The sequence below is a fragment of the Epinephelus moara genome, chromosome 10 (assembly GCF_006386435.1).
Source record: "Epinephelus moara isolate mb chromosome 10, YSFRI_EMoa_1.0, whole genome shotgun sequence".
NCBI lineage: Eukaryota > Metazoa > Chordata > Actinopteri > Perciformes > Serranidae > Epinephelus > Epinephelus moara.
The window spans coordinates 15,683,144-15,707,679 of record NC_065515.1 but is presented as its reverse complement, the minus strand read 5'-3'; the positions used below and the strand labels follow the sequence as shown (position 1 = coordinate 15,707,679).

The 24,536-nt window shown below is 40.7% G+C and overlaps 1 protein-coding gene across 1 annotated transcript in view; it reads left to right on the top strand.

Moving 5' to 3' along the window:
* LOC126396941 (voltage-dependent R-type calcium channel subunit alpha-1E) overlaps positions 1-24,536 on the top strand; it is a 151,831-nt gene that overhangs the window by 58,640 nt on the left and 68,655 nt on the right. The window contains exons 4-5 of the mRNA XM_050055329.1: positions 3,740-3,845; positions 4,003-4,142. Of these exons, the coding sequence (XP_049911286.1) occupies positions 3,740-3,845; positions 4,003-4,142 (246 nt within the window). The remainder of the gene's footprint in view (positions 1-3,739; positions 3,846-4,002; positions 4,143-24,536) is intronic.

The following is a 24,536-nucleotide window of genomic DNA, read 5'->3' as shown; positions in this document are numbered from 1 at the left end:
GTGCTGTTTTATAAAGACAGTACAGCAGTCATAATTGTTCCATCACCCAAATACAAAGATTATTTGGTTCTCAGAGTTAAACATTCAGTTGAAAAGAAAGAAGTTGTATTTCAAGTAAGGTATTGATGCAAGGTTTTGGAAACATCAATAATTCCAAACTGACAGAAAAATCCAGGTATTAAAGGGACATAAGAAATAAAAAAGACCTGAGACAGATGTAACAGCGGAAAGAAATCAATATTTCATAGGTGGATTATCATACACATATGAGGAAAAAGCACTATTGCAAATTAGTTTGCAATGTGTAAAAAAATGTGTTAAAATAAGATGGATTAGGGAAACTAAAAAGGGGAATAAAGTAGTCAAATTAGTGATAACTAGCAAAGTTGGAGAAGTTGATGTTAAATAAGCAGTGCTTTTGTGAATCGTGTTTAATTCAGACTAATTTGCAGGATGGGTTATAGATATTGTTCAAGTGGTCAGTAAAAGGTTATGAATGTATCACTTTCTATTTTAAGAAATTACCGTACATTCCAATCTAGTACAACGTCAAAAGCATTTCTCTGTGATGCCTTCGACAATAATATTTTCTTTTATCTGACTGATACTATCCTGTTATTGCTCTTCATCTTGTCATGTTGTGGTTTAAATTAGCCTGATATACAGCAGCACAATGCTGTGGCCTGTGTGTGTGTGTGTGTGTGTGTGTGTGTGTGTGTGTGTGTGTGTGTGACCACAGAGATAGTTCAGCTTGTAGCATTGACTTTTGGCTTGAGGAGAGCCTGTTGCCGTGGATACCTCTCTCTTTCTGTCTTCATTTTCTGTCTTTCCTCCCCTTTTCTTTCCTCCCTCTCTCCGTCTGTCTCTACCTTTGTCTCATCTCCCTTCTCCTCCTGTTTGTGATGTGTGTTTGAGGGAATGCAGGGCGTGGCGACTGCTGCTGCGAGCTCTCAGTGAGACGGTGTGATGTTAGTTATTGTAGGGAATCAAAAGATAATCTTGAAAAGGCAAAAAAAAAAACTTGAAAAGAAACCCTCAGCCTAAGACAGACATTATGCAATTGAACCACTTTTTGCTATTTGTTTTCATGCGAATCATGTACTGGACTCTGATGGCTGCTGTGGTTTTTTTTTCCCACAGTCTGTCAGTGATTAACTTGCAGTCACTGAGTAAAATCTGTGGCTCAGCCTAGGTTTAAGTTTGAACCCCCGCAGGCTGGTGAGAATAAGATTGTATTTGCTTTGTTTGTTTAGACTCTCGTCGCTTACATGTCCCTAAGTAACCCTGCTGGGTACAGCTGCCAGCGCTGCATCGATCTGTCCGGTGTCAGTCTTATCTGGTCTCATTGCCTCTTCCTCACCCACCTGTTTAGCAAGCTTCTGACAGTCTCTATAACCATCATCTTCTTCTCCACAGATCAACTGTCATCCCCCCTTATCACTTTCTCCTGCTTCATTCTTCCCTGTTATCTCTGCCTCCTTCTTACTTCCGCTCTCCCTGCTTGTCTCCACTCTGCAGATTTAAGCTCCCTTCCTTCCTACCTCTTCTGCACATAACCAGGAGAAAGGGGCCTGCCCACGCAGAGCATTAGATAAAGAGCACATTGCTGGCTTAGCTCAACCCCAGAGCGGCTGGTGTTGAACCGACAACCAGTGCAGGTCCCATGGAACAGGCAGTGAAGCTTGTAGTAAGAGTGACCCTGTTTATGGGATCACGTCTCAGGCCCACCCACTCATCCCTCCTCGATAAGCCTTATGGTGCCTCGGTGTGTGCGTGTGGATGTCTGCGTGTGTGTGGCTGTCTGTTGCAGCTGACCTCAGATAAGGTACAGCCTGTGTCTGGTTGTGTCTACATCCCTGAGGCTCATAACATGTAGGTTAATTCTGTTTCATACAGAGGAATCAATTTGAGCCTGTTTATTCATGCTCATATGAAAGTTTGATTGGAGAGCTGCTGGGTTTGATATATTGTAATTAACTAACTTATTTTTTTCTTTTATTTAGTATCTGAATGTTAATCTGTGTTCTCTAAAAGAGCGTAGATGTTCTTTGCTCTGTATAGGATTTAGTGCAATTAATTTATAACAGATTTCCCGAACTGTTGTTGGGCTCTGATGAATGGACAACATCACATTTGTGTCTGACTGTGACCTAGAAACCTGTTTAGAGCTTTCTCTGTCTCTGTCTGTTTGCTTTTCTTTTAAATAACCCATATGTTGCTTAAACCCGTTCCTTAAAGGATGAGGCTGGCAATTTACCATATACTGTATTTCTTATTGTTGACAAATTGTATAAAGAAAAAAAAAACATCAGTGAAGCAACCCTCCTAACATGTTTGTGTATCCAAAGCCTGATGTAGCTTATTTCTCTGTGTTTAAACTTCTAGCGTTGTCCAAAAACTATTTAAACAAATCAACTCATGTTCATAACTATGAACATGAGCACTGAACTTTACTAGGTGGTATTTGCTCAGTGTTCAGCTGTTTCAAGTGGCTGCATGTGAAATACGGAGTGTATGAATCGTCTGGACATGGTTCTCAAGAATTAGGTGGCTGAGCCAGCAGCTAGCAGCTGAAAGTGCTAACTCCATTAGGGCTACGTCATGGCAACAGTGTTGACAAAGCTAACGGCATTAACCAAGTGGGAACTGGAGGGTGGGCGGTACACTTCTGTGACGACACTGTCCCAGTGTCAGTGGTAACAGCCGTATGAGCACAGTGCAAATCGGTGGCAGTGTTTTCAGAAACATATTTTACTTTTTAGTTGGGTGGGAGGTACTTAGTTTTCGGCTCAACTGTTCTCGAAAGAGTCACAAAGTGTCTCATGCACTGACCTTGCATTGCCATATGCCTGTGTGTATGTTTTTTCTAGAATTTTCAGTTGCACCTTTATTGTGACCTATTGAACTGTGGTCTTATTGTTTACATTGTTAAGCACTCTGTGTACGCGTACTATGAAGGGTGCTATATAAATAAAAGTTTACTTACTTACTCATTTTACAGCTAAACAGTACACTAAAATATGTTTCTGAAAACAGTGGAGGTGAGAAAAAGGCAATGCCGTTATAGAATCTTGATTCATATTTGATCAGTGCTGCGTAGTCTGGCAGCAGTGATTTATATAATTGACAGCTTGTAACAATTTAGTACAAAACTGCGACCTGGTTGCAGAGAAAAACACAAAACACCAAAAGCAGTTTATCAAATCCAAATCTAAACGTAGAAGGTCATACATGTGAAGGCAGTCAGCAAAGCCAGTAAAATCTGTTCAGGGAAATCACACAAAAAGCAGTCATAAACCAAGGAATCGAACACAAGGAAAAGGCTGGACACACTAAGGTGACTATTACAGTACAATCTGGCAACAGAATGGGAGAAAAACTGGGCTTTAAATACACAAATGCTGATTACTAACTACACACTGATGAGTGGAATAAGACACAGGTGAAACACATGAGGTAATCAACAAAGGAAGCTCAGGAAGTAAAAGAAACAGTAAACACAATGAGAACACATTTTGAGATAAAACGCACAAGGGCTGGGAAGAGAAGCCACCAATTTTTTTTTCATTGATTATCTGTCTCATGTACTTGTCTCATGTACTGTTTTGTTACCAACTGTATCATTAATGGGCTGAGAGCCACAGACAGAGTACATTTAAGTCATGCTGGGAGGGTTACTTACATGCGTCTGGTTTTGATCTCAACATTAGTCAAAAGTTCCTTAACTTTGTTCTTCCACTCCGTTCGAGTACATGATCCTTACCACCATCATCGCCAACTGTATCGTCTTGGCTCTGGAGCAGCACCTTCCTGGAGAGGACAAAACGCCCATGTCTAAGAGATTGGTGAGATACTCACTAAACACACAAACATGCTTCACGCATTTCTGTCAAGTAGCCCACATTAAAAGATAAGTATGAAGTGCCTTTGATGGAGCCTTTAGATCCTTAAAAAATGCACACATGACGCCTTCACATCTGATTATCTGCCTTGCACTTACAGGAGAAGACAGAGCCCTACTTCATTGGGATGTTCTGTTTTGAAGCTGGAATAAAGATCATCGCCTTGGGCTTTGTTTTTCATAAAGGCTCCTACCTCAGGAACGGATGGAACGTCATGGACTTCATTGTGGTCCTCAGTGGGTGAGTCCAACAGTGTGTGTGTGTGTGTGTGTGTGTGTGTGTGTGTGTGTGTTTGGATGCAGATCTGTGAAACAGGATTAAGGTTATGAATTGAAAGGGATGGTGATTCAGTGAGATTTACTGTATTCAAAACACCAGATGTTCTTGAGCTCTTGTTTAAGGTGCCCAGTTATTTCAAGCTGGTTTGTTTGCTCAAGTTTGACAAACAGTTCACGTCTTTATTGCTTGTTGATCTTTACTGGGTATTAATACCGAACCACTTGAGGTTTTGTCCTAAACTTTAAGGGATGTGGGGCAGGCAAAAAAAGTCACATAGGGAGGTTGTGTAATGGAGTTTTGCTTACTTTTCACCCCGCGATATTAGAAGTTTGAGGTTGATGGTGAATCTGATTGTCATGATTTTAATGAATATCTTGAATATTTTATTATTTTTGGTTTTCTCATTTTCCATTCTGCTATGTAAGGCTTTCCAAGCGTGAAGATTTGCTATCTGTCAGATGGCAACACCACCTTCCTTCTGCACATCAACACTCACTCACCATAACTCATCTCCATGTCTCCAGAAGTGGCATCAGTGTGAATTATTGTCCCTGCCTGACCACTTAAGGTGTTACAGTAACTATCTGCACTTCATTTCCTGCTCAGGGAAGGAACAGATGAGGGTCAGTGCGCAAAGATCCCTGTGTAGGTCTGTGTATATCGAGCTGCAGGGCTGTATAGTAATAGTTGCAAAACTGTCTGAAATGTAGGTCTCTGACAACTCTCAGCTCAGAAAGAGTTAAACCAAAATTTACATCATACTTTTTCAGACCAGTTAAATGTGCTTCATGAACGGGTTTCATCAAAATAAATGGGCCGCCATGTTTGGATACCTCATCCAGTGTTAAATATATCCACATTAAAGAGACATGTCTTAGTTTTACTCTGACTTTTTGTTTCCCTTTTTCTTTATGTGTAATTTGATCAATCAAAATTACTGGAAAATGTCACAGTAGTCCAAATACACTTTTACCTGGGAACCAGACGAATTTGGGGGCTGATGTTTTATTTGCTCAGGGAATATTTGTCTGGTCCCCAGGCTCACCATCAGTGCGGGGTTAAAGCGTACAATTGACCCTGGCCCAAATTGATTTTGCTTTTCTCTAATCATTCACTGGAGGGTATTTCTGTTCTCTTCCTGTTTTGTTTTAAGGTTAAAGGAGGAATATATCTGCCACAGCCTTGTTTGAAATATTATTTTCTGTGTTTTGAAATAACCGACTTGACCTTTTGTGTTTTGTAATCATATTGAGTATCTTTATTGGGCTGAGAGCCACAGACAGTGTACGTGTAAGTCATGCTGCAAACAGCATGGCCTGTTTGGGTCCATAACAATGGATTTGGAAATGCTTGCTAGACACTTCATCTCTGTCACTACAAGGCTAATGGCCATGAGCTTATTTGAAATTGCTCGTGTTGGTTTTAGAGCTAAGGGTGGGTGCCAGTGCCTGAGCGGATGTGGATGAGGGGCCCAATTTGGAACATGTTTTCCCCCTCTCCATAATTGCAAAGGGCTGGCCTGCTAGTCCCTCTTTGCACTGGACAAATTTTCAGCAGCCTGAGACGTGTCGGGCCACAATTACTTATCTCATATACGGCATGTTTAAGATGAAGATTGTGAAAAGGAGCATCGCTGAGACGTTTTAAAAAACAAAGATGATTGTATATTTTTGGTAAGAGAAAAACAATCAACTGCTTTTCTTGAGAAGAAAGATGTGTTTGTCGTACTTCTGACAGGAAGCTCATCTCTACATGCTGTAGTCTGTGTACATTTCTTCATCGCTCCGGTGTTATTTTTTTCTTTGCACCATGTCCTGCATGAATGTGCTGTAATTACCCATCTACACTGTGGGGACCTGGTCACTGGTCACTCACTGCTACGCCACCTTGATAACCTGTTGATTACGCCCCTTGGAAATCAAAAATGAATTGAGAGGTTCCAGACTAATTCGCATTTGCAATGTGGTCTGGCGATGTCATTCTAACTGAAGTCTTGATGTGGTCAAAGTCACTCCCTTGTTGTCTTATTGATTACATAATAAACACTCTATAGTTTACTGTATAATGAGTAGCAAAGTAAGATTTTGGAAATAAATGACTTTGGGGTGCCAGGTAGCTTAGCAGGTAGAGCAGGTGCCCTCTGCACAAAGGCTGTGTCTGTTGCAGCGACAATTCTGGCTCATGGCCATTAACTGCATGTTGTCCCCTCTCTCCCCCCTTCACATTTCAGACTGTGCTGGCATTAAAGGCAAAAAAAATTCTTCTTTCATTGTGTGACATCATAGAGGGTTTGAGACACTGAAAAATATTTATACAGCCATCAAAGTTTAGGTATTACATTGTGCAACGTTTAGCCAAAAGTGGTGTAGATCCTCAGGGCGCTACATTGTTTGTTCTATTGTAGCAACTCACTTCCACGTAACTTCAGATAGCCATAAATATAGTGGACCTGGAAACAAATAGACACCTGCCACTACCTGAGCACGATGGTGGATTAACAACCATGTGAAGTGATACTACAATCCGCTGTGGACAGAGACTGTAACATGGTTACAGCTTGTACACCATCACCTCACTCTGTGTATGTACAGTACTTCAATGACATTGCAGTTAAAGGCCCAGGGGGCTTACATTTACGTTAATATATTCTGTAGGGGGGGAAAGGTGTTATATTAAAGAGCATTTTACAACACTAATCAGAGAGGTAAGAGAGGTAGGTGCCTCACCATCAGAGCAAAGAGAGGAAATGTTTACGGTTTCAGCAGATGAACCGGTTTCGCACACACCTGCAATCACACACAAAGGAAATATTAATCAATTCACAGTGGAGAAGTACAAAGGGTGGCAGGGTTCTTAGAGAATTCTACATGATTCTGGTTGTTCAATTATTGATGAGCCGAGCTCAGGCTTCTTAACGATACTCACTCGCTGTTGGAGAGAGGAAGGGTGCGAGGTTGGAGGAGGAGAGAAGAGCATAAGAGAGGGAAGGCATAAAGAGAAGTGTTTTGGAAGGTAGGGAAAGGTATGGTCAGAGAGCTTACTGCTGCCCCTCTCGCCTCTTTATCAGTTGACGTGTGACATCAGTGGGGACATTCAACCCCACGGCTTGTTACTATACAGCCAAAATTAGAAACTTAATTAAAACACCGCGAGACAGACACATGTTAATGGATTGTTTTAATCTCACCTACCTGAATGGGGACAGACAAGAGGCGACCAGGGCTTGTCAAGGTAGCCCCAAGGGTGACAGATGCTGTAATCAGACTTTACCTTTCTGTTAGCTCTGTGTATAGATCAGGCAGCACTTATTGATGTGCTGGCTTCTCCTGGTACAGAGGTCAGTGTATGCCGAGGCTGACTTTCATTTGACTTGCCCAAAATAACCCAATCTAAATACATATGGATATTTTCCTGAACAGGTTTCAAAAAGCAGATACTCATTTTGCCAACATAAACTGAAAATGTTCTCTGTAATTTATTGAATTGTTGCTTGGCAGTGAGATGAAGGCATCTTTCGTGGGTTGAATTTAAGCTACTGATTGTGACTTAGGGACGAGACGTGCTCGATCTGGATGAATTAGCCTTCCAGGTCTCATTTTATTAATATTCAGCGTGATGAAGTGAGCTGCAGATAGATCCCTCTCTAAATTATCATTCTGGCCACAGCAAAGACAAATTAATGAAAATGTTCTCGCTCTGTCTCGCTCTCTATTTCTCTGAAATACACACAGACCATCCAGCACACACACACTCACATGGACACATTCACTCACCTGCAGGCCATCACTCGATGTTTGCAACCTTATTAGAGAGTGAATGAAGATTATGAGATCTGGTGATAATATTAGATGAGTCACCAGTGCTGTCTATCAGTTAGTAATTAGGGGGCCTCTGCAGATAGGAACGGTCACAGAGTGTGTTACAAATACAGACACAGAGCCCCAAAACCCCAACTCTCACAGATTACACGCAAACATCTAACATCATAAGCATAATGCGCTGTAAAAGAATTATTTAAAAGAATCAGCAATAAATGTATTTTTTCCTGGTATGACTATTCTGTAATTATCTTTCTTGTGAAGCACTTTATAACATCATCTTGTGCTGTTAAATTAATGAGTATTAAACACAGTTTTGTCCATGTAACTGCAAAGAAACATTATGGCTACATACAAGATTACCCACGGGGGTGACTGAGTGAGAAAAGACTAAACCCAGGGACTGAATTAAAGTATTAGCAAGAGGATTAAAAAGAATCCTATTTGAGACGAGTCAGGATATTATATAATGTATTTGGGGGGCATGTTTACGCCTTTATTATGGATAAGAGCAGTGAGATGATAGAGAGAGATGGGGAACGAAACGTGACATGTGGACACCTTTTGAACCTTGCATTAAAATGTGTCTTGGGTGATCAGATTGCAATCAAAAAGTGCTTGACCACGTGTAATTACAGGTGTAAATGCATACAAGTTGCATAGAAGACGCATTGTGATCTAAGTGGCCAAACCATCTCCAGAGGTAGTCAGGGACACATTTAACTCAAGTGTATATGCAGTTGCGTATTCAAACCACATACAACAATGATGTGGGTGGAAATACATAATTGTGTGTGACTGTTCCAATCCAGCAAGCATAGCAGCAATTAGCCAGGTATTGAGCGAAGCTACTACCAAGAAAGTGCCAAGAAAGTCAAGGATATTCAAGACACTTGTGGATGGAGTCAAGATGAAATCAAGTGTCTACTTTCAGTTCGGTCTGACAAAACTATACAAGCAAAACCTGGCAACTCATATTGCAACTGAGCTATTTATAAAGCAACCATTCAGTTGCTTGACCTTGACAGAGCGATCAGATCTCAATGTGGACACAGAAGACACATATTAATACCAGGTTTAATCAGGCTAAATAACATCTAGATACAATTTAGGGACAAGACACATTTTGATGCAAGGTGTAAAGGGTGTCAAAGGTCCCTAGTTAGATTCATATGAGGGAAGTTGTAGTTCATGGTTGGTGTGCTAACCCCCATAGGTTACAGGGCACCCTGTGGCAATTTCATCTTTATCGTACAGAATCACAAACTCCCCTCAAAGGGCTTTACAATATTTACAACATATGATACCTTCTATTCTTGCAGGGTGTCATCCTTGATACAGATGATAAAAAAACTCACCCCAAAATACAACTGATGGGAAACAGAGGAGGAGTTCCTTTTGCAGAATGGATAGATATTCAAAAGACAATATGAGGCAAATAAAGTGCAAACCCATGTGAAAAATAAAGATTATACAAGACGTTAAGAGACTTGAAGTGCTGCTAAAGCATTTGATGAGAATGTCTAAGTAGTTTAGAGCCTGAGATCCACACAATATTTGAGTTGGTCAGTTAAAATACTTGATATATTATGAAATGATAGAACATGTTTTGAGTTCTTAATGAATCTTATAGAGATGAAGTGCACAGAAGACCATGAAAACTTAAAATTCACATGATAAAACTGAAAATAACCTTTCTGAGCATCATTTATAAAATGGTCTTAAGCAGTGGAGACGGGGGATTATATATCTCAGAGACCCCAAACACTGAGTGATTCTTATTACATACACAGGCGCAACTTGTCACTTCAGGCTTTGTGTGCAGCAAGTAGTCAGAAAAGTGCATAAGTAAATAAATGCTGTCGATTACTTTTTGTAAACATGCTTGGCAGCAAAAGTGAAAGTAAAAGCCAACCCTAGATTCACTTCAGTTTGGCGTTTTGGCTTGCTATATTTGCATTTTTAGGTGCTGTGTTGCTGTGTGTATGCCTGCTGCCTACAGTTTGGCACCTGGTCTCTACCTTTTATATAGCCCCAACCTTACCTGAGCGCTGTGAGGGTTCACGCTCATAAATGTCCCGAACACACAGAAAAGGATCATAAGTGATGATTGAGAGGGATTACTTCTGTATGAGTCTATGCATTGTCTTTTAGAAAAAAAACTGTTAAGTATATTTTTAAAATTACCAATTACACTGACTTATCAGTTTATTAATTTTGCCTGTATCATCTAATTCAGTACAGTTGCCCTGCAGTAAATCCCATAATCTGTGAAGTTTATAATGTTCAGTTTTGTTGACACTGTGTCAGAGAGGTGTTGGTTCAACTCCCATGATTGACTTTGATTCAAGGTTTATGTGACAGCTTGAGTCATTCAGGCAGGAGCCTTAATTTAACTGTATTGTAGAAATGTTTGCCCTTGGAGGCAGAACACACTTCTCAGACTACAAAGCGTGTGAACCTTTCCACAGTGGATACCCCTGACTCACATTCAACATTATGTGTGAACATGTGTAATTATGGAACCATTTGCTAACGGTGTCAACGCTGGAGGCCATGATTACCTCAGCAAGCTGCCTTAGTGTTTCAAGATGGCCTGTATTACAGAGAGAAAGCGCGAGTGGGAGGGAGGTATAAAAAAACAGATGGCACTTGCTGTTTTCTTAAAGGCTGTTATCGTGTAGCTGAGCAATGTTGTGACTGAAATTCAAATAGAGGGGCTGTGGGATTTCTCAGGCCATCACACACGCTTTACCAGCCTGTTACTCCTGCTAAGATGGCGAGTTGTGAGGGAAAGAGCACAGTGGAGGTTGTAACCAGGAAAACGTAGCAGGAGAGAAACAAAGTAAAGAGATGAGAGAGGAGATGGAGCTGGAGGAAATGAGAAGGATGCCTCTATGCGTAATCGTACGTACTAATTGGCACCTTGGCAGTCTCATTCGCTGGCAAGCCCTCTATTAGACTGGCAACAGTTGGCAGGGGGCGACGCCCACTAAGGGATTGTGTCACCACTGTGTGCCAGACACTTAGAGGGGGATGGGAGAGAGATGGAGTTAGCTCAGAGGGAGTTGATTAGAGTAAAGATGAGGAGAAAGGAGTGTTTCAGAGCATTTCTCCATTGTTGTCACCCACAGCATAGTTTCAGAAGCACAAACATTTCAGCCTTCTTCTTCTTTACCTTGGAAATTAAAATCTATTTTGCTTTTCAAATCAGCCGAATACCTGAAAAGTAAAATTCCAGAATGAAATGGAAAATGAGAAACAGCATTGATATGCAGGCGAGGCGACAAGAAGAGAGGAGAGGGGAGAAGAAAAGAGCGTTTTCAAGGACTTATTCAGAAAAGCCTGAAAAAGGAAATGCTGAGAAGAATAGATGACATGACAAAGCTTTGATCTCGCAGATACACTAAGATACTGTTTTACCAGACCTTTGAGAAATTTGAGATGTGTGTGTGTGTGTGTGTGTCATGAAGCTAAAGACATTGTTTTGCAGGGTGATACTGAGTCTTTATATGCATCACATTTGTTAGAGTGCCATCCAGTTGTGTTACATTCGAGAGAAGGGAGGCCGATATCTCAAACACTTGACAACTCTAGTGCTGGGCGGTATGACCAAAAATTTATATCACGGTATTTTTCAAAATTATATCGGTTTCATGGTATATGACGGTATTTTTTTTTCATGCACGACTGGGTGTTAACCACATTTTCTAATGATTTAGAGAGGAATTGCTGCAGTAAATTGGCTTAGAATGGCCTATTTTACTGTCATGAGGAGTGAATATTGTAGAAAAACATTAATGTCCACACTAGTATTAATACAGGTTTGTATGGCCTCACAAAATGATGCTGTTTACAAAGAGGTGGCACTCATGATTCTAATGAAGTGAAGGAATCAGAATGCATGACAGCAGTACCATGTCTTTGGCTAAGTGGATAGTGATAGCGTTGGTAATCTCAATCCACTGTTTGCTTTTCTTGTCATAGGCAGTCCCCCTAGCAAACGCGTCTTTAGTGACATCTGACTCGACTTTTCTCTTGCAGTGCTAACGTTACCTGCAGACGTGGAGGATGCAGATCTTAGTTTCATGCATTCTTGATATTCCAAGACATGTTTGCGGCTGAGGTGGTGAAGCAAATTGCTCGTGTTGCCTCCTGCGGCTACAACTTTAGCTCTACAACATTTGCAGAGAATTGTTGTTTGATCGACGTCAGGTTTTTTTAAAGCCAAAGAACTTCCAAACAACAGACACGGCTCCTCTTGTCGGTACAAGTTCTTCTGTGTCATGTTCTCGTTCTGGAACTTCGGTTTCGGAACTTTCACTGTTTTTATCCATCTTCACCGCTCAACACACCGTTGTGCCCTCACATACTTGTTTAGTGCAACTGCAAAACAGTCCCCTGTTAAACAATGTCCTGTGGCGCTACGTTCCGCCGTGCGGCGTTCCCAACGTTGTGTACGCTACATACTCACCGGTATTGGGGTATATGAAAAATTCATATCATAAGAAAAATAAACACCGGTATTCGGTATGAACCGGTATACCGCCCAGCACTAGACAACTCTCACCAAACTATCTAGACTGATAAACAGCACCACAGGTAACAGGAACAACATGTACTTTTGAGTAAAAGTAGACCAAGAGGATGCCTCAGATGCCTAATTCTTATTAGAGTAAATCAGATAATCCACTCAATAAAACTCAATCAGTTTAGTTCTCAAAGAAATTTAATTATGTTACTTTTCAATAGCTCATTCATAGCTTATGTTACTGCAACAATATGCCTTCTTTTAATCTGTAGGATAACTTCGGCATTTTCACCCTGGACCCGTGTATATGTCTAAGAGACTGATGTGAACAACAATGTTTGAAAATGGTCTAGTATTCAGTGAGAGGGCAGCAGCCAGCAGCTGCACCAGGAGCCGCAATGGAAGCATATGGGGCAACTGAACACCCTCACTCTAGCTCCATTAAAGGTGGTTATTTCACAGAAAGGCTCAGATAAGTGGCTGAAATGTCTTTTTCCCTTTATACTTGATCCAAGTCGGTCTGTTTGTTATTGCCGTGTTAAGAGGAAATCTCAGGAGATGCCACTTATTATAGGAACACAACAGAGGAAATGTGTGTGAGATTTTTAAAAAGTATAGTAACCACAGTACTTTACAGAAAATGTAGTTTAGTGTTATCTTAAAGATTTTCAGTGTCATGGATGGATATTGACTGTGGAGACAATGTGGAGTATACACATGAAGAGCAGATGAGGAGAGAGAGAGAGGGGCAGCAGGCAGCAGATGTTTTAATTTGACTCTTTTACATATTCATCATATCTTGCTGATGCTTGTTGTTATTGCACTAGCATCTCCCTTGCTGCTGTAGCACTGCAAATGTCCTCACTGTGGGAATAGCAATTGATTATCTTATTAGAAAAGACCATGTATAGGAGCTCTTCATTTATTGCCAGTAGGTATCACCCTGGAAGGGCAAATGTAAGCGTAAAATATTATAAAAATATATTATGGGTTCTATAACACACACACACACACACACACACACACACACACTTTGGCATAATATCAGTTTGTTAATATCACTCATTTTATTATTATGAGTGTCAGCTGCTTAAATGTGTAATAAATCTTTTTTTTTTTTATCAGTGCTGAATCAGATGATGTTTTACACCTACTGATCATTTATTGATTTACTTTTTCGCTGTTATCCTACCATGCATTCATATGTAACGACATGCAGTGGCAACTTAATAACTGTAGCTAACAACATTAGCCAACCTCCACTCTGTCTGCAGCAGGTACCTCCGCTCTTGGAACAGCAGTTTTCTTTAGGAAAGAATGTCCAGACTATGGACAGGAGTGTTAGGATTCATTTGTAGCAAAACTAGCCAAAACTTGAGCGTGTCCGTGTCCCACAACGATAGTCTATGAAAGCTGCGTAAAGTGTCTTCATGTTGTGGGCACAGTTTGGAAATGAGCAAACACGAACCACTCATTACAACATAGGCATTCATCCTCTGTGGACATAGGCACAGCCTTGCAGCAGCTGGTTCACCCTCTGCTGCCTGTTGTTAAATCTCTTTCCTTACTCACTCCTCATCCGTATACTCCGGCTCAAATAAATATGGGCAAACAATGAATTTAAAGGTCTTTAAAGATCGTTAAAATCAGCTAAATAATCATACATGGCATTGTGAATATTTTACATAACACTAAACTATGTTTTCTACTCCAATGTGGCTATGCGGCTGCCCAGCTGCTGCCACCTAACTAAATATTGGACCAATTTCAGAAATTGTTGTCTACATCAGTAACTTAGATACATATTCATGGAAATGTAGGGTCCAGGTTGAAAAATGCTGACATTATCCTTTAAATTAGTTTGTTTTTTCTCCTTATGTTAAAGTTGTGTAAACTGAATTTTGGTGTATGTGGCTAAAAAAAGAAAGGTGGGAGTTGTGTCCGACCCTGTAGACCTCCGGTCTTAATTAACAGAGAGAGGTGGTGTCCTCTTTGCTGTGTGAATAGAAAGATGCTGCAGCCATCAGTCTTTATTCCTCACTGGGTGTCAAAACTGGACTATTTCTACTCTATTACCATGTCTAGCCAGGAGGGAGAGCTAACATGAGAGCTTCACATCGATCACACCAGCCTTAATATGAGCCAGTGAGACAAATGCAAGAATATCAAGACTTTTGTTGCCTATATATCTCGACATTTTGGTTTTATTTTTTTCTCTTCAGCTACAACCGTCCTCCTGCCCTGACCATTATTCTGCCTTTTTCTCTTTCCTTTCATTTCCTGTTGTTTCCTTTACCTTTGTTTCCTTGTATTTGCTTTCGTTGCATTTCATTTTCTTTACTTCTAGTTCCTTTCCTTTCCTTTCCTTTCCTTTCCTCCTCTTCTTTCCTCCGGATATGCTCTGACAGTGTTGCGTGATATTCTTATCTCAGAGAAGCTGTCAGGGTGTGAACACACTGTCACTGTACCTGACTCACTGAAAGCTGAAACCACAATATGTCTGATGTGTGTGTCTGCTTGTATGTGTGTCGGTGCATTCATGTGTATGAACCAAATGTGCCACTACTGCATGTCTTTTAGCCAACAACACCGTCTGTCTGTTTGGCAGTCATACACCTGGTGGAACCGGCTATCTCAAACTGTCACAGACACACACACAAACACGCACACACACACAGATACACAGACAGACCTGTCCTCCCCAATCTTATTTTCCATCTGTTGTCTGATCGATTGATGAGTTCAGACACAGCATGGGGTGGATATGTCCCCCTGAGCTGTTACCGTGGTGACGGAGGACCCCGCCTCAGGTTAGGCTGTCACTGGCTCCGGTCCTGCTGCTTCTCTGGTCAATGTCTCTACAATTAGACCAGACCAGGATAGATTTGTCTTTTCTTATAAGTCTGATGGGGGAATGTGCTTATGGACCTGCTTTTGTGTCTGTGTGTGTCTGTATATATGTGTGTGTGACAGACAGGAGAACAGGCTGAGCGCTGGCAACACTTTTCTTTCACTTTTCAACAAACCTTTGTTTCACAAATCAAAACAAAATGAAAACATGAATATGTATGTGAATAAGATGAAGACAGAGTGCGTAGCTTGTGACATTGAAATGACACCCTCAGAGTAAAAGTGTTTTTTTTCACTGATTCTGAATTAAGTGAGTGAATAATGATAGTGTCGAGGAAATTGACAGTCTAACAAGCTCACTCTCTGTCCCTGTATGCCCTCCCTGTCTCTCCATGTTTCTAGTCATTATAAAGAGGCTGAGTGGGCCGTGAAACAAAGACTATGTCAAGGGCCTTTATGCAGTCTAGTCTGGTATCTGATCAGAGAAGATGAGGTGCTACACTGAGATGAAAGCGGTCCTGATGTTAACTGGAACTCATGTCAAATTAAATCCAGTTCAGGTTCCAGTGAAAGTCACAGAACTTAAAAAAGGTTGAGCTGAAATTTAGAAGAACCATTCTCAATGATGAACGGGCAATTTGTCTTCACAAATTGAATTTCAGGCAGACAACCCTTATGTGAGTTCAGTCTAACATTTTCCTCTGGAACAGGCTCTGGTAAGAGACCTGCTTAACAAAATACATGAGGAATACGGTCTTCCCAGAACTTAAATTACTGTTGAATCTCCTCAGACGGAGTTCAGAATGAAATTACATGCTTCAGAGACAGACAGAGATGGAGGCGCAGCAGGTGTCAGCGCCAGGCAGACTGCACTCTGACTTAAAGGCCTTGTTCACTGCACAGTGAGAGAGGCAAACACATAGCATTTTATGTGATTGCGTTCACCTAATGAAAATTGTATTGTAATAATCAGGCACATTACCAAAAGATTTATTTTCCTAAAGAATATTGTTTTCAGTGAATGTTATTACCTCTTGTTTAGTGAGTTGTTGTAATGTTTTGTAGGCTAATGTTCAGTGTTCATAATGTCAGGTGCAAAGTGCCAAACATTTCGGTGGCATTTAAATAAGATTTGGTGACTGAAAAATGTGATTAACAATTTCAAATGGATCCTGTAAAATATGCATATAGATAAAATTATTCTCAATTTTGAGTTTTCTCTGTTTTCTTACTCTTAGACTAGTCGACTAATCAAAGTTAAACTTAAGTTAAAGGAAATTAGTTAGGAACATCCCTAATGCAAACAAGAATTTCATCCCATGACAAAGTTAAAGTCTCCCTACATCAAAATTTAAAGGGGCCATACACATCCACATCTTTAATCTCCTGGAAAATGCAAAGTCAGGTGTTGGGTGCTCTTCTTGTGCCTTTTTTGTGCCAGCTTTCAAGAGCACGGGGGCAGGTTGCGTCTGAGGTTGCAAAGCAACCTTAACAAGCACTGCATCAAAGCCTTTTTACCTGAAATCCTGAGTGCAGAGCTAATCTTCCTCCATGTGCTGTTTATAAGTGTGTGGGCAGATGAAAAGCTCTGGCAGTGCTGGACTAAAATGATCAACTTTTCCATATTTACCACAGACTGATATTTACGGACGAAGGGAAAGATGTCTGTCGGCTGTAATTGGTTGTTCCTCCTCACATGACATGGGCTGCGTTACAAGAGGTGAACTCGGTTTATCTTAGGGGGCAGCTGTCGTGCCCTGAAAAATAGATGTTCGGCAACGTGTGTGACAGCGTCGCTCTGGCCTCAGAGCGCGCCTGCTGCGTGTCTACATTAAAAACAATGAATATGAGGACGCAAAAACATGGCATGTGTACGGCCACTAAAGCAGCAGTGCAACATTTTGGTAAATATGGCAATAATTTCCAAACAACAAGAAGAAACTCCAGGAGAATGGCAAATTGTTGTTTTCACACTTTGGTTTTTGCACAGATAAAAAAACGAGACATTACATCTCAGTAAGTGAGCTGTAGAGTTGCTGGACAGCAGATATGTTACCATTCGAAATAGCCAGGCCAGCTGTTTCCCCTTGTTTCCAGTCTCTGTGCTAAGCAAAGCTAGCCGGCTGCTGGCTCCAGCTACATATTTAACATACAGACGTAAGATTGGTATCATCTCCTCATCTACCTTGCAGCAAAAAAGTAGTAAAAGTAGTAAAGTATATTCCCCAAAATGTCATTCTATCTCTTGAACAAGATTTTTATAAATCTGCTGTAGATAAAAATGTAAATACCATGCTCATATGAATCCTGATGAATGTTAACTCACATCATCTACTAACTAGCAGGGCACTCAGAGAGTGCAGACATCCGCCGAGGCCAAATACCCCATATCAGCCTCGTGTTTCGGATCAGCTCCAAAATTTGATTGCATTCTTCCTTCCACAAAGTTTCATGGATATCAGGCCAGTAGTTTTCTGTAATCCTTCTGACAAACAAACAAACAAACAAACCAACTGAAAAGACAATCATCTTGGCGAAGGTAATAATTAAAGTCCTCACATGTGGAGAGATGTACAAAGCACTACCGTGGCTGCTTGTTACTTTATCATTTGCTTCCTAAAACGCCATTTATGTGACACGGATTGTGTTGTTAAATCAAGTTAAAACAATGCAATGCAAATCAGTTTTCTCCTGAAGCCAGGCTAGTTCAGTCATTTATAAAGCCTGTTAGTAATTGTTGTTTTTATTGTTCATTGGATATCAGTAAATGTGATCCTTTATAACAACTCTCTGTGGTCTTCCATACACCAGTGAACAATCCTAAAAAAATGGCCCATGGTTGAACCTAATTGCTGGGATGTACAGGTTGAACCTTGCAATTGCTGCTTCAAATACCGTCCCAGCCATTTTTCTTCATCTTTTATTTTTTTATTTAAAATAATTACTTGTTTCTGGTGCTGAATCAAAAACACTGGGGAGATGCAGTATTTATATGGCAGTCAGTTTTTGTTTTAACCAGCATCAGATGTCTTCTGAGAGGCGTCAGAATCAACCATCAGAGTTGTTGGCAGGAGAAGAGTGTGTGCTCTGTTACAGCTACAGTTTTTCTGCAAATCCTCAGTTATTTTTCTACACAGTCCATATGGGAGTCTCAAGCGGAACTAATTTAGAGGAATTGTTTTAGGACATTTTATGATACCAGCTAACACCCGTGTCTCTTCTCTTTACCTGGTTACAGGCCAAGGATGTTGAGCATTACTGGAGCGAGTGCTGCTGACAAGTAGCTAGATTGAATGGATGAGTGTCCAGAGGGGAGGGATGTTAAGTGTACCAGAGAGAAATTCAAGAGACTGCAGGTAGTTTGAAATATCTCCAGTGTTCAGTGAGCCATAGTCCAGTGTGCTGAATTATCAGTGGCAGAAAATGAAGTGAAATCAAAGACCAAAAAATTATCTATTGTGGAGTTTAATTTGAATTAGGGCAGTAAAACAAGATTAACACAATGTAGAGAGACAACAAATTTCACCTAGTTTCAGTTTTACACTTAATATTAGCTTAAACCCTCACTGACACAGATATTAAAGGGATAGTTTGGATCATTTGAATTTTGGTTGTTTGAGGGACTCAGGCAGTGTATTACACACAGTAGATGTCAGCTGGCACGCCCCCAGTTTGGAGAAGCAGGTTGCTAAGCTAAAGCTAAGCAATCTTCTGCTGTGGACAGGGTCAGCAGCAAAACGTATTTTAACCACCTAAGAAAAGTTCCACCTAAAGAAAAAACAAATCCGTACTATACTTTATCTGGCCATCAGACAGAAATTATCGATGAGAAACTTATTCTGTTATCTGCGCTCTCTTCAAAGCCAGATCCATTGAGAAAAGCAGTTAACAAAAAAGTAACGAAAAGTAATTAACATCGCTAAACACCGGAGCTGCTGGTCTACCGCTGCCTTGATCAGGTATTTTGATTGTGTTATGGTGTGACACCAAAGCCACACAGTACTCACAAAGTGAATCAGCAATAGACCAGCAGCTCCCGCATTCAGCGAGCCAAAATTTTGTAGATTCTGGTGGCTTCGAGATCATAGATGAGGAACTGAAGCTGTTAACAGTTTCCCCATCAGAAAGGGCTGTCTGCATCAAGGTGAAGTGCTTAAAATCTTCTAACTATAGCATTCACTTAAACTGTGATAGTTTTTTTCAGGTGGCTAAAATGCGCAAGCTTCAGTGTCGGCACTCTTGCAACTTTTCCAAACTGAGAGTGTGCAGTGTATGCAATACACTGATTATGGAAACGTACCCCATAAAACCCCACTTTGAAAATCTGAACTATCTCTTTAAATGAAGCCCCACGCCTGAATGCACAAACTATGGCTGACAGTGAATTGCACAGTATGTCTGCCTTTCGAGACTCTGACCTATAGAAGATCCCCTTTGAGCTCAGCAGGAGTCTGACTGGGCTGGAAATTGCATCATCAAAAGATCTCCCAGTCAATGCACCATAAATTAGCATCAGCAAAATTACTTATGTAATCAATGATCATCGGTCAGTCTGATGTTTGGAGCAATACAAGTGCATCCATTATATGAACTTTTTTGAAATTTGATTCAAGATAATAATATTGTAAGTTAGAGACATAAAATAAAGAGCAGGGTTTTTTGAGGACACCGTGCCTTGTCACTACAGAGTCAGCACAGTAGCAGTGTCTTAAGCAGTTTTGCTGTCAGAGCTGTATCATTGCCAAAAAGCAGTGTGTTGCATTTTGATTTCATTGTCTGCAAGAGACAAAACACAGCTCCAAGAGCCAAAATGCACTCACCTTTATGTCTGTATATTTGAATAATATATACTGTGCGTTAATGTGATCGATAAGATAATGATGTGTTTTTTTCTCTGGATGTTTTCCAGACTGGTATCTCACAAAGAAAACCTAAGAAGCCACTAAAGTCCTCTGTGTTTCAGAGAGAAATACTCCACTGCATTTATCTGACAGCTGTCGTTCCTAGTCGCTCTACTGAGAGACATTACATACAAAACAGCTCCACTATTATTTAGGCTAACACTGTACATTGTTATGAATTTAAAGGGATGATTGAGAAAGACAGCCACTTTTTCTCTCTGTCTCAAACTTAGACCATACTCAGATCAAGTGGTGAAACTAGGCATCCGTCCATCTATCCATTTTCAACCGCTTATCTGAAGCTGGGTCGCGAGGGCAGCAGGCTGAGCAAAGTAATCTAGACGCCCCTCTCTGCAGCAACACTTTCCAGCTTCTCCTGGGGAATCCCAAGGGGTTCCCAGGCCAGACCAGATATACAGTCCCTCCCGCGTGGACTCGGTCTGCCCCGGGGCCTCCTACCTTTTGGACGTGTCAACAGCTAGGCAGTGCTAATCAAACATAAACCAAAATTCTGCATAAACATATTTTTAGCTTACTGTTTGACTTTAATTGGAAACCATTTGTTACCAGCTGGTCACCATATTGTTTCCTGTGTCAAAATGGACAAGCTTGCATTACTGCTACGTTCAGTTTACCTTGAAAGTCGAAGGTCAGTGCTAGGGATATAGTCACACCCGAGCTGACCAAGTTCCAGTATAATAAGTCAATAAAAACAAGATATTGTCAGCAACACCGATTGATAACAATGCATTACACTGTATTTTGCGCAGACAAACACTGTAGTAACATGTCCAGAGATAAAAGTTGGACAGTACTGTGTGCACAACAGTTTTATTGAGACACAAATAAGACAGAGGTGCTAATAAACAGTATGCTACAACAGCTTACACGTCTCTTGATGTGCGAAGCAGCCATACTGTATTTGATTTTGAGGTCAGGGTTTGAGAGGTTCCTCCTCCTTTCCAAAGTCAGGTTTCCGACTACAGGGGGTGTTCCAGTAGCAATTTCCAACTGGGAACCTGGGAAATTTCAACTTCCTGGTGCAAATGGAATGCACTATACGTCACCCACTAGCAGGAGCATTTATTGGTGCGGTGAAGCACAGTGCATTATGGTAGTTGTAGGTTTTCTACCTCCTGAGTGACAGCAAATGCCACAGCCCTTTTCCTAAGTTTCCTCTGGTCAAAGCATTTGTGTCTTTTTATCATATAAACAGTTTTATGAGGAGACCACCTTTCTAGCAGTGAAATACTTCTTTAGCTACTCAAAAGTAAAGAAGACGAGTAATTCTAACAATAATCCAATAATATAATCAACCATAATATAAGACTGGACTGGAACAATGCAGCTGTACAAGGACTACTTTTGCTTTTGATACTGATATACATTTCGTTTATAATATAATACAGAAGTAACATTTTGAATGCAGGACTTTTTACCTGTAGTTGATTGTCTTACATTGTGTTATTTCAGTTTTTTAAAGGCTCTGGATACTTTTGTAATCACAGCCTGCCTGCTGAGATTCACAGTCCTTTCAAGATCATAAAAAAGTCTTAATTTGAATTTCTAAACTTGCTTAGCAGGAGATAATGTCTGTTTATTTAGTAATGTGTTTTATGTTTTCCTTAATGATTAACTTTTTAATTCAGCAATGTTCTTGCTTTTGATTGGGTTCATTAATACAGTGATACTGTATGCAGGCAGTTTGATTAAGATATTATGCAACCATCTGATTTTCAATTTTCTCATTGGTTTTGCGTGCTGCATGTGAACTTTTGAGACCTTGAAAGAGTCAGTGTGCCAACGACTCATCTCCGCACTGTACTAAATTAACATTTCTCTGTCTCTCTCTGCCTCCCTCTCTCTCTCTTCCAACAGATGGCTAATAAATCATTTACCCAAATCAATTATTCATCCTGGCCAAAGAACAAACATTTACCTAACTGATACATAAACCAATATGCACGCTGATATTCAACTGATTCACATCAAGCCAGACCACTATTTCAGGCTGTCGATTTAAGGAGCGGTAACATTTGATCTTGCATAACAACTTGTATATCTTGTGTGTGAATGTAGGGGGTTCAGTGTGTATGTTTGTGTTTTTTGTGTGTGTGTGTTTCAGGGAGAGAGAGTAAAAAGGATGAGGGGGGAGGTAAAAATGAGAGAGCACACTGTGGGAGGCAGAGAGGCTTATATTAACTAAACCATCCAGAGCAGCACTGTAGGAGTTGCTCCACACGATTCCTTATTCTGTCAAGACAGTCCGCTGTACACACACCACCCACTGTGCTGTGGGCCACCAGAGCAGATATATGTATTCATCGTCCTGCAGAATCACAGGTCTTCAGAACGTAAGAATGTACGAGAGGTCAGACTGCAGTGTACACAAGTGTAGGTGCTAAACTTCGAAGGAGATGTAGACAGCTCACTGTGTGGCAGACCAGTTGCCTGAAATGAAGTTGTTCAACACTTAAATGTTGTTGAATCAGCGTAGCATCATTTATTTCCGGCGGAAAAAAAACTCTAAATCGACAGTCACGGTATTTAATGTTCACATGAGCAATTGTGTCACAATATTGTGTTTCAGAGTGAGTTAGTTGGGACCATTTAATAGCTTGGTGTTGGTTGTTAGCTGCTGCTGCAGGAGTGTGAGCTCTGCACACACACACAGAGTGACAAGGCTTACTGATAGCAACCCCTGGCTAACATTACTTAACAGTTATTATGGGTTTAATGACAGAGACAAGCTGTTGCAGTGTGAGTTTGTTGGGATCGCTTAACGGCTCGGTGTTGGTTGCTAGCTGCTGCTGCTGGAGTGTGAGCTCTGCACACACACAAGGTGAATGGGTTTACTGATAGCAACCCTTGGCCAACATCACTTAACAGTTATTATGGCTTTAATGCCAGAGTCGAGCTGTTTCAGTGTGTGTTTGTTGGGACTGTTTAATGGCTCGGTGTTGGTTGTTAGCTGCTGCTGGTAGACAGCTCTGGAGAAGACAGCAACCGAAAGTTTGCTGATCCGGCGGGGAGTCAGGACAGTCCAGGATCAGACCCCTGGCACAAAAATGATCAAATGCAGGTATCGTTTGACTCGAAAAGGTTTGATACTACCTAGTACTGGGTTATTTTGGTTGATACCTTAAAATAGTGGTTCCCAACCGGAACAGTCCAAAAGTGGGTCGCCGGTCCATTGTGAATGGACTGCAAGTAACTCAAGAATGTGTCAAGTTTTAAAAACACGCCCTTTATTTTTAAATACAGTGAATTTCTGATACAGATGTTTTAATTTTGAAGTGCTGCTTTCTGCTGTAGAGTAAGTGAATAATGGACAGCTACTTGACAGAGACAGCAAACTAGCTTGACGACATGGCAAACGCAAGTATGACGCTGAATGTGTTAGACTGTGTGGACGTTGAACCCAGAGAAATCTGGACCTTGTGGCTGTACCAGTTGGGAACCACTGACTTATAGGTATTGAGTACCGATACCCATCCCTTTTTCCTACTGGTATTAAATGTTAGAAATGATTTTGGCTCTGAGGCTAAAATGCTCTTAAAATTATAAAAGCTGCAGAAGAACCTTTTATTCAGAGCTCTTTCACTAAATTGTCACATGTGAATGCAACAGCTGAGCCATTAGTGGGAGCCTGTCACTAGCAGATTCTTTAGTCTATTCTGGGTGAGCAAAGGGGAGCGATTTATGATCAGAAAATAACTGAATACAGCCTGAAGCATTGGAAGATATCACCAACGCAACCAACAGTTTCATATGGAATATGCCAAAGATATGCCAAAGGAAAAACTGCATCATCTATTGCTATAAAATCCGCTGTCATTCTTTCACAATATTACACCAAAATGGCCCTAATAAACATAACCAGGGGGAAAATGCCACATTTTTATATCCAGTTCGACTTAAGCATTATTGGTGTGTCTCTCAAAAGTGCTTAGTGCTGCTGGATTTCTTCCTCCTGATGCAATCTACTGCAAGTCATGCCGCTGAATTGTACACACTGAAACATTAATGACTGTATACTGTATATTGCTTTTTGTTGAGTGGAAAACCTTCCAGAAGTCAAATTTCGAGGAACCAAGAAAAATATCCGTGTCACCAAATAGCTTGTACAGAAGTTCTCCAGCTGGCCTTAACACATAGAAATAACAAGGAAAGACCTTTTTCACAGCGGCTGTTTTGACATGTCATTGCAGAAAAGCAGATGTATGATTGATAACACTGATAATAAAGGCAATAA